The sequence below is a fragment of the Barbus barbus genome (genome assembly GCF_936440315.1).
Source record: "Barbus barbus genome assembly, chromosome: 33".
Classification (NCBI taxonomy): Eukaryota; Metazoa; Chordata; class Actinopteri; order Cypriniformes; family Cyprinidae; genus Barbus; species Barbus barbus.
The window spans coordinates 4,865,359-4,879,808 of NC_136761.1; the positions used below are offsets into that span (position 1 = coordinate 4,865,359).

At 36.0% G+C, this 14,450-nt stretch overlaps 1 protein-coding gene across 2 annotated transcripts in view; it reads left to right on the forward strand.

The window, feature by feature from the left end:
• The window catches only part of limch1b (LIM and calponin homology domains 1b), a 265,697-nt gene that overhangs the window by 221,364 nt on the left and 29,883 nt on the right, over positions 1 to 14,450 (forward strand). For both annotated transcript variants that reach the window (XM_079391189.1, XM_079391188.1), the window contains 3 exons: positions 11,517 to 11,552; positions 12,197 to 12,323; positions 12,411 to 12,565. In XM_079391189.1, coding sequence (XP_079247315.1) covers positions 11,517 to 11,552; positions 12,197 to 12,323; positions 12,411 to 12,565 — 318 coding nt within the window. The remainder of the gene's footprint in view (positions 1 to 11,516; positions 11,553 to 12,196; positions 12,324 to 12,410; positions 12,566 to 14,450) is intronic.

Genomic DNA, 14,450 nt, shown 5'->3' on the forward strand with positions numbered 1-14,450 from the left:
CACCGCAGCATAAATGGCTGCCCACTGCTCCGGGTGTGTGTTCACGGTGTGTGTGTGTTCACTGCTGTGTGTGTGCACGTTGGATGGGTTAAATGCAGAGCACGAATTCCGAGTATGGGTCACCATACTTGGCAGTATGTCACTTCACAACAGTCTCTTACAGTCCTCTGAGTAGAGCAAAGTCGTCGGATGTAGTCCAGTTTATTGTCCAAAGAGCTTCCACCTCCGCGCTTACCTCTCTTCTGCTTCCTCTCACGCTGCTTGTAGCGCCTCCGCTGTGGGCGAGGTGCAGTAGTGGGGGTCAGTGATGGAGTAGGCTTTCGGAGCAGTCCGAGGTCCCGCAGCTCGTCGGCGTGTGCTGAGTTTAACTCTAAAAATGTGATTCTGCCGACATCGAGCAGAAACTCACGACTGTATGCGCGCTTAAAGACAGGTAGACGAGATGAAGATGTACAAAAACATTGCGAATTACAAGACAAAAAACACGAAAACACCGTTCTGTCGGGAGAGAGAGAAGCCGCTGCGTCTGTGCACGCCGCCATTTTGTACACCATTTACCTTTAAATTGGTGGAATTTTCTCCCACAACTATGTAAGATACAGAAAATGATGTCACTTTCCCTAGATAAGATCTGAAGCACTGAAAAGTCTGTGTGCTCTCTCTGAGAAAATATTTTTATATAAAAAGTTCTTACACCAAGAGTTATTTTGCAGAATATCAACACTGTTACCACAATATCAAAAAGAAAACAGAATTTATTACTGATCACACATTGGGTTTTTTAAAAGCCTTTTAATCATATTTTCATTAGTGCCATGTGCTCTTAGAATTATGCTAGCAAGTGGAATTGTTTGGTTAAAATAAAATTGTAAATTCTGTTACCGTCAAACTCTGTTACCAAGGTAGAGTAACAATGCTGACAATAGTGTAACAGAATTGACAGTTCACCGGATAATTCTGGCAATTCTGTTACTTTTCAGTTCTGTTACCTATAGGGTCAACTCTGTTTATGAACTATTTTCACAAAAACAAAACAATTGTTGTTTAAAATCTTATAAAGATTATTGATATTTTTGTAGCCTTATATTTCAAAAACATTTCTTTTTTTATTGGATATTGTATATAATACATATTCAGATGAAAAAAAAAATTGTTCCAAGTGGACGGTTCTGTGAAGAGATGAGTATTTTGTTTTTTAAGGTATGCATAGGTGAAATATTATCTCAGTTTCAAGTGTTGGAATATAAGGACTGATTCTCTAATGAAACGAGGGATTTTTCCTGTTATGATTTATTGTTATTTCTACTCATTGCCTAATTTTTCTGTAACAGAGTTGATAAACAATACCCTATTTTTTTCATTAAAAGTAAAAAAAAAAAAAGGAAGTAACTTGTGTTTGGCAAGCACTGAATTATTAAAATTGAATATGTTTTAAATACTGGAAAGAATCTCTGTTATTGAACAGGTTTTTTTTTTCTTAACTTTCTGAAATGCCAAATTTACCTGCAATTATAGAATCACCCATATATACCAGTGAATATTGCTGATAACTGATAATTATTTATGGCCCCAAAAATGATAAATGGGCGATATTAAATATAAAACAATTTTTGCTACGACATTATATTGTACAATAAAAAAAATGGATATTCATTGTATAACTGATTAGATTAAACAGTGTTAATAAATTATTAGTTTAAAAAAAATCTAAATGAGAAAACAAACAATTAATAAAATGGCAGAACTGAGCACACACAATTGAATATCCAATGTGAAATTATGTTTCCAAAAATCAACTGTTAAAAAAAAAATACTGTAGAGAATTGGGTGTCTGTATACAGCACAAACTAGCTAGTAGTGAATTCTGAACTCTGCCTCTATATATTGTCACCAGATGGAAAGCACACAATGTAATTGTTTTTTTTTTTTGTTTTTTTGTATGTGTGTTGTCTTTGTCCCTCCTTTCTGTTGTATAACACTTTCCTATCCATATCCCTTTCCTGTATTGCATGTTTTTTGTTTGACATGGTGTGCCGTTTTGTCTTGCTCATGTATGTTGTTTTTGTGGGTGTGTCAGTGTTCTTGTGTGGTTTAGTGGGAGTGAAAACCTTTCCTTAGAATTCTCCTCTGTGGTAGCAGGAAGTAATGTTCACTATGTAGAATCACAACAAATAGAGACTGACTCTAAACAGCAATACTCTAGAGTGTCTCCTCAAAATTATTCTTCCCCTAAAGACCCCATTTCTATTAATGCACAACTCAGTGACCCTCAGATTAGACCCAAAGACCACCTCCATCCTTCTGTACCACCCAAATCTCTAGAGCAGAACCACTCAGACCGGAAAAAGATGGAGGAGAAGGAAAGAGAGAGAGATGGATGGGCCGTTTTCTTTGAAATTCTGCCAATCACCACGGATCCCATTCAGAGCAACTTACAGATGTCACATAAGACTGCAGGAAATGATACCAGGTGCTGAGACTTCCCCTCCATCATGCCAACATACAAAACACTCAAAATCCCTCCTAGTGAACTTAATACACTTACACAAAGTAGCATATTGGTTGTTTGTTTTTTTCCTTTAAAAAACATTGTCACATTATGAAAGTAAAATGTGATTTGAATTTATTTTTTACAGTTGACTCATATAAAAATACAGTATATCCTTATGTATCCTAGTAGTAGTATTTTTTTGTTTTTGTAACAATCCGGTGGGATCTTATGTTTTTATGTTCATTTGACAACAAATGCAGCTTCTCTTCCTTTGTCTCTTTCAGGAGCTTTCTTGTTGCTTTGTCTAACCACCAAATCTTGAGTCTGAGAGGAGAATTGTATTGTTTTACGATCAGCACTGAGGAGCTGAGGGAAAAAATACTTGATGTTCTTTTGCTCAGATATTTGGAGCTTGCTTTCTGGGGAGGTCCATCTGCTGTTCTAGGAAAGTCTGGGGGCTATTTTATAAGAACAGATATTCTCTGGTAAACTAGGAGTTGGGGGGCAAGTAGATTAATTAGCAGTTAAGGGGCTTAGCACAATAGAGGCCAAATGCGGAGCAAGCATGTCAAGAATAGCAGGGAGCATCATGTCAATTGAAAAAAATGGTGAATAAAGACATTTGCTGCTTATTTTAAGTTTGTATTTTGATATAATTGCAAATTACTTTTGATCAGTTGGTGAAGCTGCTCCCAAATTAACATGTGTGGTCTGAGAAGGACAGACACAAAGTTTGGTGTCAGTATGTCAAGGCATTGCAGAAATACATTTATTTTGGCATCATAATTGCCAATGAGTTTTACGAAAATGGTTAGCGGTATCAGAAAGCTTTTAATAACTTTTTTGTCAGCATGGTCTGATGAGGATTTGTGTGAAATTTGGTGAAGTTTGTACAAACGGTGCAGTATGAGAAAGTTTGAAAATGTAGGTTTTTGACCTAAATCAAAATGGACAACAGGCAAAATGGACTGTCGAAAAATATAAACCACTGGATTCTGTAGGACCCAGGGAATAGGGAGAACCAAATTCTGTAACCTGTAAGCATATTTGTAAATTTTGTGGTATCTTATGATCATTAGGTGGCACCAGCCCAAAACTCCATAGGCTGCTTCATGGACTGGTGCTGAAAAACCAAAATCACCAAAATGGGAAAACTGGGTACCGTTCAATTTGGTATGCCATACAAAATCTAAAAAGAGACCAATCTTGTGAGAAGAGGCTTAGTTGATCAAAATTTCATTAGTTGCTTAATCACAGAAAGAAAAAAAAAATCCACAGGAAATGGTGAAGTCACGTAATCCATGATGGACGGATCATTAAGAGCTGGTCTATGTGGTAATTACAGTACATCGGTCAGGGCAAAACGTTCATATAAACCTCAAATGTGGCGTATCATCTGAAACATGTAAATAGCAGCAACATTACATAGCTGCTCGCTTTAACGTCAGCCTAGAAAAATGTACACTATTCAAGTGTTTGTGCAGAGTGCGGAAGCTGAACAATATTGTGCTTACTGCATGATAGTTAACTTGGAGGCGGCAGTGCGATCATTTGCATTAAGCTTAAAATACTCTGTAATTTCTGCTCATACAAATAAGAGTAATACATCTTTCGAATATAGGAAAGGTCTATGTTTATTTGTGCGCTCACAATAACAACAAAACGTGCTTTTGTAATGAACATAATGAACAAAGTAATATAATGAACAAAGAGAGTGTGCTTTCTGCGATCTAGGTAAAAAAAAGAACAAAAAGATTTGAAACTGCTTGCTTCACAGACATAAAAAAATGACAGTGCTGATAGGCTGTAGGCAATTAAAGGCTCATTTTTATGAATTATATGGTTTATTAATATAAACATGCATGCGATTAGTCGACTAATCACTTAAAATTAATGACTACTAGTCGACCAGAAAATGTTTAGTCGAGGGCAGCCCTAAATGTTAATATCTCTTGACCTATGGTGGCACTGTGCTGAAACTGACAGACTGTCCTATCTGTGTGCAAAATTCAATAACTAAAAGCAGTTCTCAGGGCTGCCAATAGGAAGAAAGCAGACATATATTTTTTGATTGCCTTCAGAATCTTTACACAACATTTGGAAACAAGACTTCTCAATTGATCTAAGAATGCACTGTTGCTTAAAATCCATACATATATCAAGGTAGCTACATCAAGAATTCATATGGAATCTGAATTTTATTATCTGAATATCTGAATATTAACCCAGCAACTGTACCTTTCATAAAGCTGATGAATGACAACATTATGTGTTCACAATGGCCATTGTATGCTTAACATGCATAACACCATACATCCACGCAAATTCATGAACACACTGAGCACAGGTGAAGGAAATGCTCTAAATGCCATTCTGAGTACTTTCCAACTGTGTGTTTCTGAAAATAGTCTCTCTCACAGGCACACCAGGAACAGGCAACCCTCCCAGAGGAAGACGGGGAATATGCAGATTTCCTGTTTTTAACCATGAACTGGGCTGAACTGAGCTTAACGCTGTCAGGAATAAGTTACATAGCAATCCTACAAGAGATGGACAAAATAACACAAACACAGCATGACAGAGGTGGTTAACTTGTAAATAATTAAGTTAGAAGTTATTAAAAACAGAAGTATTAAACTTAATTGAAGAACTCAGTATCTGATGTTGAGAACTCTGTTTTTTGATATTCTAGTGTAGAAATTGTCCCCATATATATCCATAGAATTAGGTGATGTGTGTCATTTTTTTGTCACTGTAAGAGTTTGGACACTTGGGTGATCATGAACCATTGCACACATTATGTGTCAGTTAATCTGATGACTGTGTTGAAGCACTTGGTACATGGTAGGATTGTACTGCACAGTGAGCTGGCAGCAATTGCATGAAGTTTCGTCCTAAACTTGAGAGCATCTCTTACATGATATGAGCCACAACCATATGAGCATCAACAATTTCCATGTGATTTCTCCCAATGGGACAAATGGTTCCAATGAACATTCAACAAACAGCATTGCAAAGGTGTGTGTTTGGAACTGCACTACTGATTAATACATTCTTTATCTCACAATATTTTTGTATGATCATTTCTGTTATTTTTTCCATGCTCTGTATATTCTTTGCAGGTTACAGAGAAACAAATCAAAATGATTAATATTGCATGATGGAAATAAGTCCATGCTGCATAATGAAATAGGTGTTTGCTTACTCTGATGTGACTTGTTTGGTGAATTGGAAGGGACATGCTCGATTCACTTAGCTTTGTCATGGTCATGGCATACAATTTAATGTGAACATCATAGTGTGTTGAGTATTAATTCAAAGGAACATCCTTACATTGTGGCCACGCTTTGTGAAGTTGTAGCCTTAAGATCATTTGTTTTGTACGGTGGCCGAGAGAGCTCAACGCGCTGCAACTTCAGAAAACACATGCAAATAGACAAGACACCAGCAAATCAAGAAAACATCTTCATCATTTTGACAACACATACGCTGCAAATGCTCACAACACATGCAAATTGAGAAACACTGCAAATGCTCACAACACATGCAAATTGAGAAACACTGCAAATGCTCACAACACATGCAAATTGAGAAACGCTGCAAATCCTCACAACACATGCAAATTCAGAAACGCTGCAAATCCTCACAACACATGCAAATGTCCTTTCTTTCATTAGCCTACTAAAAGGGCCTGAATAAATTAAAATATTATTCTTACTGACATTTTTATTTTGACCTGGTTTTAACAATTAATGAAGCATTGCAAATTTATTTTCATTAACCTTGAAATTATATTTCGTTGAGGATAAGTTAGCCATCTTACATAATAACGTTAATCGTGTAATTTGTCATTATTAATCTAATAATATCCAAAAGACAAAGAAATCATGCAATCAGGGTGTTAAAATAAACAACAACAACAAAAAAACACTCACCTTTCAGTTCACCAACAACTCAACCAATAGCCACTGCACAATAAGCAAATCCCAGCTGGTCCGTCACTTTTTTTGGGTCCCCTTGAAACATTTCCATTGTGGTCCATGCAGCGTTTCTGAATTTGCATGTGTTGTGAGGATTTGCAGTGTTTCTGAATTTGCATGTGCTGTGAGGATTTGCAGCGTTTCTCAATTTGCATGTGTTGTGAGCATTTGCAGCGTTTGTCAATTTGCATGTGTTGTGAGCATTTGCAGCGTTTCTCAATTTGCATGTGTTGTGAGCATTTGCAGCGTTTCTCAATTTGCATGTGTTGTGAGCATTTGCAGCGTTTCTCAATTTGCATGTGTTGTGAGGATTTGCAGCGTTTCTCAATTTGCATGTGTTGTGAGCATTTGCTGCGCATGTGTTGTCAAAATGATGAAGATGTTTTCTTGATTTGCTGGTGTTTTGTCTATTTGCATGTGTTTTCTGAAGTTGCAGCGCGTTGAGCTCTCTCGGCCACCGTAGTTTTGGGAACAACATTCTTTTCTCATGGCTGTGAGTTTAATGCAAACAAACCTGCGTAAAAAGGATGTTGTTAATAAATTAACAATTTCTTTTGAATTAAGAAAAACTGTGTGGAATTAAGAAATGATTTTATTAGCATACTCTATATTCTGTTTTTTAAGATATGTTTATATTGAACATTCAAATTAATATATTTATTTGCATACTCTAAATTATATGTTTTCAGACAGCATTCAAATGAAGTTTATCAATATACTGTACATCAAAAGAATATGTAAGAACGTAATATAATGCTTTCATAATATATAAGTATTGATAGTCTTTATCGTCTTAGATACAATGGTAATACTTTAAGGTTCCATGTTACCATTAGGTAACTACATTAGTTAACATTAACTAAGATTAATAAATGCTTGTTAAGTTTATGTTGGTTCCAACATTTATTAATACATTATTCAAAAGTTGTATCTATTAATGTTATTTGATGGACCTTAGCTAAAATGAATGTAACAGTGAACAGATGTATTTTTATGTTAACAAAGATGAATTAATACTATAACAAATAAAGGCCTTCGGAAGCAAAGTGATGAATTTGTGTAAAATAAATCCATGTATAATAGCTTTCGCTAACTGTCGTGCACACATTCATGAGAGAGTGGCATTCCAGCTGATGACATAGGTGTAGCTTGAGCTCGGCTAAGAATTTGCTAGTCTCACAAGTTTTTTTTACAGCAAAGGAAAACCAGCCTCCTCTTGCTTTATATCGAAATCCTCCAACATTTTTCTTTACAAATCCTTTGTTTTGTACTTATAATTTGTAACTGGTGTTTTGCTTTGCTCTTTCCTCTGCATTTCCGCATTCGTCACTGCATTTGCCTACATCCTGCGTCTTTCGCTGGAACGCCCCTCTTGTGAATATGTGTAAGATAGAGATTATGGTTTATGAAGTTTTTCATATAAATAGTTTTCTTACAAAAAAGCACCGCTTCTCTCCAGAAGATCTTTAATAACTTTTTAATGATGGCTGGATGGATGCACTTTTTTAGGCTTCAAAATCTTGACCCCCATTCACTGCCATTATAAAGCTTGGAAGAGCCAGGACATTTTTTTCATATAACTCAGATTGTATTCATCTGAAAGAAGAGAGTCATACACCTAGGATGGTTTGAGGGTGATCATGGGGTAATTTGAAATTTTTGGGTGAACTATCCCTTTAAGTATGTCAGACAAGTGTACTTGTCCTTGTGTTTATATTCTTGAGAAGATGTTTGGTAACCTGAAATGAATTCAGAATGGTGCCAATTTAAACAGCATTGCGCAATGTTAAGGTAAAGGAGATGAGCTTGTTGACAGAACACGTGAAATCATTATGAAAGCAAGAGATTCGCTGGAATTGCAGGTGAATGTTTGTGTAAAAGATATAGGCAGTCATGGCTGTCTGCTGTGTCGGTGTTGACATCATGCAGGCTGGCATTCAATGCTTCCAGTGCTCGTTGACATATGGTATTAAGTATGAGGGTCGGCAAGCATGGTTATCAGTTAATGTCTGTTTGTGTAAAAGTCTCAAAATAGCGTCAATTTCTTAAGAGTTGTAGATTAACTTAAAGGACTCTCATATCTGGAGGTTTTACTCCTGTGAACATGGCACTTAAAACATTAACTGTAAACCAGATGCAGATGTTTTTGGAAAAAGTCTCATGTTCATCAAGGCTGCATTATTTGATGAAAAATACAGTGAAAACATGAATATTATGAAATGTGATTATAATTATAAATAACTGTAAATAAAATGTCAATTCTGTGATGGAAAAGCTGAATTTTCATCAGTCATTACTCCAGTCATTCTAATATACTAATATACTAATATTCTTGGATGAATAGAAAGTTGAACAGAACAGCAACAGCAAAAGAACAGCATTTATTTCAAATAGAAATAATCTGTACTGTCTTTACAAAAACAAAATATCTTTTTGAACTTTTTCATGCATTCGTGCTGTTTTTTTTTTTTTTTTTTTTTTTAAAGGAGTGTACCCTGCATACAAATGGCATGCATTTTATAATTTCTCTTAGGAACTTCTTTTGAAGTTCTGCTGGGAGAAAAAAAAAAAAACGCACACACAAAAAAGCCATGATAGGTTAAAGAAGATGGGGAAAGATAACATTTATCTCTTGTTGCATCTGGTAAAGACTGCCATGATGACCAAAAGCGGTTTTCGTACACTTAATAGCTTAGTGTTAAGAGAGAGTAGACAAGAAATTCACTTATTATGTTTTATGTTCTATTGAGCTTTGTAACTTTCTCCTGTTTGTATGTGAATCAATTTTGGCCTAAGGCAGAATTCAGTTTAACAGACCAAACAAAAATGCATATTGCAAGCAGTGAGATCTCAAAATCTACTTCTTGATGTTTTGTTTATAGCTCAATAAACTCATGACAAGTTATTTTGATAAGATTACTTTCTGTTCTTTCTGTAGTGTTTGGATCAGAACAGAATCCTCAGTTCAGTTATCATGCTTGCTTACTTCTTGTTGTATCTGTGAAATGTTTTTTTATTATTTATTATTTTTTTTAAATGTTTTTTTTATGCTCAGCAAGGCTGCATTTACAGTATTTGGTTAAAAATTAATTAAATTAAAAATACATTGAATATATACAAATATATTGTGAAATATTATAAGAAGTTTAATATTTGCTTAATTGTTGTACAGGAAACATTCAAACATATCCAGAAAATGTTAATAGATTCTGTGAACAGTAGTAAATAATAATTGCTGATTATTTACTTCAAAGTTGCCCTTCAAAAATAATTACAGATAATTTCACTTGGATAACATACAAAACAAAGCAGAATACACAGTTCAGACAAAACTTTCAAATATTTGATGCAAGTACCTTGCAAACTTTGATAAAAGTTGATTATTTCATCCTTATTTATTGTAAAATGCTAGCTGTATCAACCTTTTACCTGATAAATATGAATTCATTTTCAAGTGGAAAACCTTGTGCGTCCCTACTTCCAAAAAGCAACTTAAAATAGCTAATAACGTACTATGCAGAAAGTGAACAAAGTAATTATACATAAAAATATAACACTGCATTGTCTTTTACGTATGAATTAAGTATATATACTGATTCTTATTGTTACTAATGTTATACAGTGAAGAGCAGTGAATCATTTTCTTATTTTCTTTTGTTTGATTAACATTCAATCAGAGACAGCAGATTTAATTTATCATTTTTAGACCGAATGCACTGATAAGCATCTGATTACTTTCCCAACTACTTAAAACATAACTGAATGCGTTTACTTCTATTCTTGGTGTGGTTTTGTCTGTTTAAAAACACACCCGAAGCCCAGATTAGCCTATACTTGTCCGTGTTTCACCATATGTTTTGGATTGTGCACACATTTAAAAAGGTGGGGAAAAAAATGTGCTAAAACATTTTCTCTTCAGAGATGTATAAAGACTCAAGGCTCATGTCCAACATTATTCCTTGACAAATAGTTACAGTCCAACTTAATCTCTTGTTTGGTTTTCAGTGGAATCTCTTCTAGTTTCCAGTCTCTTCTGCTGGATGGATTTACAGCAAACTCAAGTCATATTTACATTTATGTGAGATACTCTGGGCTTTATAATTGGTTTGTTTTTTGGGTGGCCTGTATTTTCAGTGTCTGTGTGTTTCTTGTGGTGAGACCGCAGGCCACATTTTCACTGACACACATCTCAACAATTTTAAGAGCTGAGCTGGGGTTTTAGTGTTGGCCAACTCTCTCTTTTATGTTTTCCTTCCTGTTGTTCTTTTTCCTATTCTTTAAGAGGCCTTTTGATAAGTGCAATAAGTGGTGAATTTGAGTCTGTGCACTCTGGGTTAGACATACCCAATAGTAAGGCGGTTTGATAAACAATGAAATTGTAACAAGGCTGTTCTATTATGCCCTCTTCTGTTTATAAATGTGTATTTAATATTTATATGGTCCCTTTAACAAGGTACACAGAACGGTTGCCAACTTAACACATATGGAGGATTGTGTTGTAAATGCTACAATCCATAGAAAATATTTAATAAATGCTTTGACACCGCATTATTCTTCCGTAATAAGAGCTTAATTTCTTCCATCTAAGAGCTTATTTTTTTTTTCATATATGTATATAAAAAAAAAAAAAAATACTAATAATTATAAAAAAAAAAAGAACAATGATTAATTATGGTCTAGTCAGTAAATCTTTTTTTTAAACTGGCCTCGCCTATTTTATGTGCTTGTTTAAAAGAAGTTTGATTAACTTAAGACTGTCTAAATGTGTGTGTGTGTGTCTGCATGTGTATGTATGCCCTTTACTATAAAACTCTTTATTCACGTGAACGTGTATATAGATTTGTTGATATTTTATCAAATTTTTTTGTGTTTTGGAATTGGATGTAGTTTGCAATACTTAGAACTTTACATTTTCTGTGAAATGGAATATAATGCAGTGCCAGGTTTGTCATCAATTAAGCTTTTTAAATTTTTTATTTATTAATTTATTTTTAAATCTGTTGTTCATCAGTGTCCATGTGCTCTTTTGTCTTTCCATGTTGTAGATTTAGCCGCTCATCTAGTGTTTTTGATGATCCAGAGTAAGTCTCTTTAACACAACGCACTGTAAAAAAACAAAAACAAGCTTGTGGGGGTGCCCTTTTTTCTCCACAGCCTAATATCTGCATGCGCCAAGCTGTGCTTTCATCACTTTGTTTTGGTACATTAACAATTAATTTTTGTGATCTTAAATAAATTGTAATGTGGCGGTATTTCTTGTTTAGTGGAATGCTAATACAATGTAACCACTTATCCACAAATGGTATTTAAAAATGTAAAGATACACTTAAACTTGTGACATTTTGATATTTATGTTTGCTAAAGCACTTACATCTGAAAGATGAAGTTATACTTGCATTTATACATACATTTAAGAAATTAAAACTAAACAGTATATTCTTATGTAATGACAATGTGTTAATTTTACCCTTTGTAAGATAATATCAGTTGTGTGGTTGTTTCAAAGTGTCTTCCACCACATGCACACTTTTGGCCTTCTTTCTTTGGATGCATGGCTTATGGGCAGCACAACCTACCTATTTATAAATGTTCACTTTGACTCACTGGCTGTGCTTTTTAACTGGTTGCTTGATAATAATTGCAATTGCCATTCAAAGTTAACTGCTAGTTGACTCAGTTTTATAAATTACCAGTACTGCAATGATCTTAAATCTCTCTATAACAGGAGTGTGAGCATGTTTGACATGAGAAGTGAGGAAGACTCTATGTTGCCGCCCCATAGTCAAGTTCGACATGAGCTCATGCACAACCAGTACAACATGCTGAAAGAGGAAGAAGACCATTGGCAGGATGTAAGTGCATTTCACTACTAGTACTGTTTCCTGTTAGCACCAACGTATGGATCAGAATGTGTCTGTAATTTTATGTTTGCGTGTCAGGACTTGGCCAAATGGAAGAGTCGCAGAAGGAGTGTGTCTCAGGATCTGATCAAGAAAGAAGAGGAGAGAAAGATGATGGAGAGACTGTTGGGTGGAGATGGAGGATCACAGAGAAGGAAAAGTATCAAGACGTACAGAGAAATAGTGGAGGAGAAGTATGTCTGCCATTTCCACTTACCCTTTCAGCTTTTGTTATTAAATCTTTTGTTGCAGCCCAAGAGTACAAGTGTCATTGGGTCAAGCAAAAATGCATAAGCAAAAATTCTTCTTACTGAATGTCAGTACAATAGTGATTCAGCCATAATCACAACATTGCAGGCCTGTCAGTGGCGTTACTGTCAGTGGTGTTACTGTAAGTGCTGTTACTGTCAGTGGCATTAAGCGGTGAATTAAGTGGTGTTTCGTTAATTGGTGTTACTGTAAATGGTTTTACTGTGAATGCAATTCATGTCAGTGGTGTTTTTCCAGTGACATTACTGCCAATGTTCTTACTGCTAGTGATGTTATTATTATTTTTAATGTAGACGAATGGGGTAGACTGCCCAAAACCTTCAACAACCTGTGGGGATTCTTGTGCCCCATTGGTCACTCAGCGTTTGTCCGGGGTATCTCTAACTAAAATAAAAAATGGCAGTTACCTTGGAGTAACTCTAATCTTCCTTATAAATCACTGTGTGAGTGGAGGAATTCATTCAGTTTCTTGCTAAGCATAGAATCCAGAGGTTTATGTTAGGTTTATGTTTCGATTTGAAAACTTTTCCCAAAGAGAAACTCATCAAACCTCTCTTAGGCCTATGTCCAGGCCAGTGCCTCCTTTTCTATTTGAGCATATTGCTGCTCCGTTTTACTTAGAGCTCTTAAGGCATACTCCATAGGTTTTCATATTTTAATTTGTTGCATCTGAAGGAGAACAACCTCCAACCCATATGAGGCATCAACAAAAAAGCTTAATGTCACTGCCATTACATGGTTCCTTCATGGCCTTCACTACTGCCACCTTGTCTGCCACCTGCCCTCACCCCTGATGCCACAATGATTTGTACTAGAAACTTGATTTTCTTTTTAGAGAACTCTCATTTATCATTGAGGGTGACCCTGGCCTTCTGAAGTGCCCTATGTGGTCCCCAAGTTGAGCATGTGGTCCAGCTGACAAATAATGGCATATGGTGGTTTTCCACTACATAGTATGGCACACTTTTGGAGGGGTTTCCACTGGGTACAGTCCCTGGTACCTGGTACTTTTTTTAGTACCACCTCCACCTTCCAAGCGAGCTGTACCGTTACCAAAACGTGACGTGTAAGCTCTGCTGATCACTGATTGGCCGGAGAGAATCGTCTCTGCTGGCGACATTGAACTTTCGGCACAAGACATAACAGACCCGCTAGATTTAAATCAGCACAGCCAGCGAAGGGTCGAACGCAACTGTTTTGAATGGGCACACCTTTTTTAACAACCAAAAATGTCTGTTTCGTTGTCTGTTGATATGTCCCTCTCTTTGACAGCCGAGGAGCGGATCTAGCGAGAGCTTGATGGAGTGAAGCGGAATTGAAACGTTTTTCAGGAGTCATGGCAGCGCAACTATAACGACACGTGAATAATCCCGCCCACTCTAAAAGCGGTACTAAACTGCAGTGGAAACGCAAACCGAGCCGAACTGAGCCGTGCTGTTCTGAACCGAGCAGAGTCGTACCATGCAGTGGAAAAGCGCCATTACAGTCCATCAAGAATCTTTGACAGGTGCTTTTGGAAGTGCATAGACAGTTATAACAGTAGTAATCAAGTTAAGAAGGTGGTGAATATTCTTTTGAAAGCATAATCTGCCAGAAGCCTGCATTAGTGTGGAGTTCAGAAAACACTTTGTCTCTGGCAAGCTGTCCTATAATATTTTCACAGAAGGGAGAGGATGTGATTTAACTCAGGGATATTCTCGCCTTGCCCATATGTTTTGGCAACACCAACATTTTTAGGCAAGTACCAGATATGGGTGTGGTGTCATAATTCTTTTTAATACGACTGAATTTATCTTTAACATGATCACA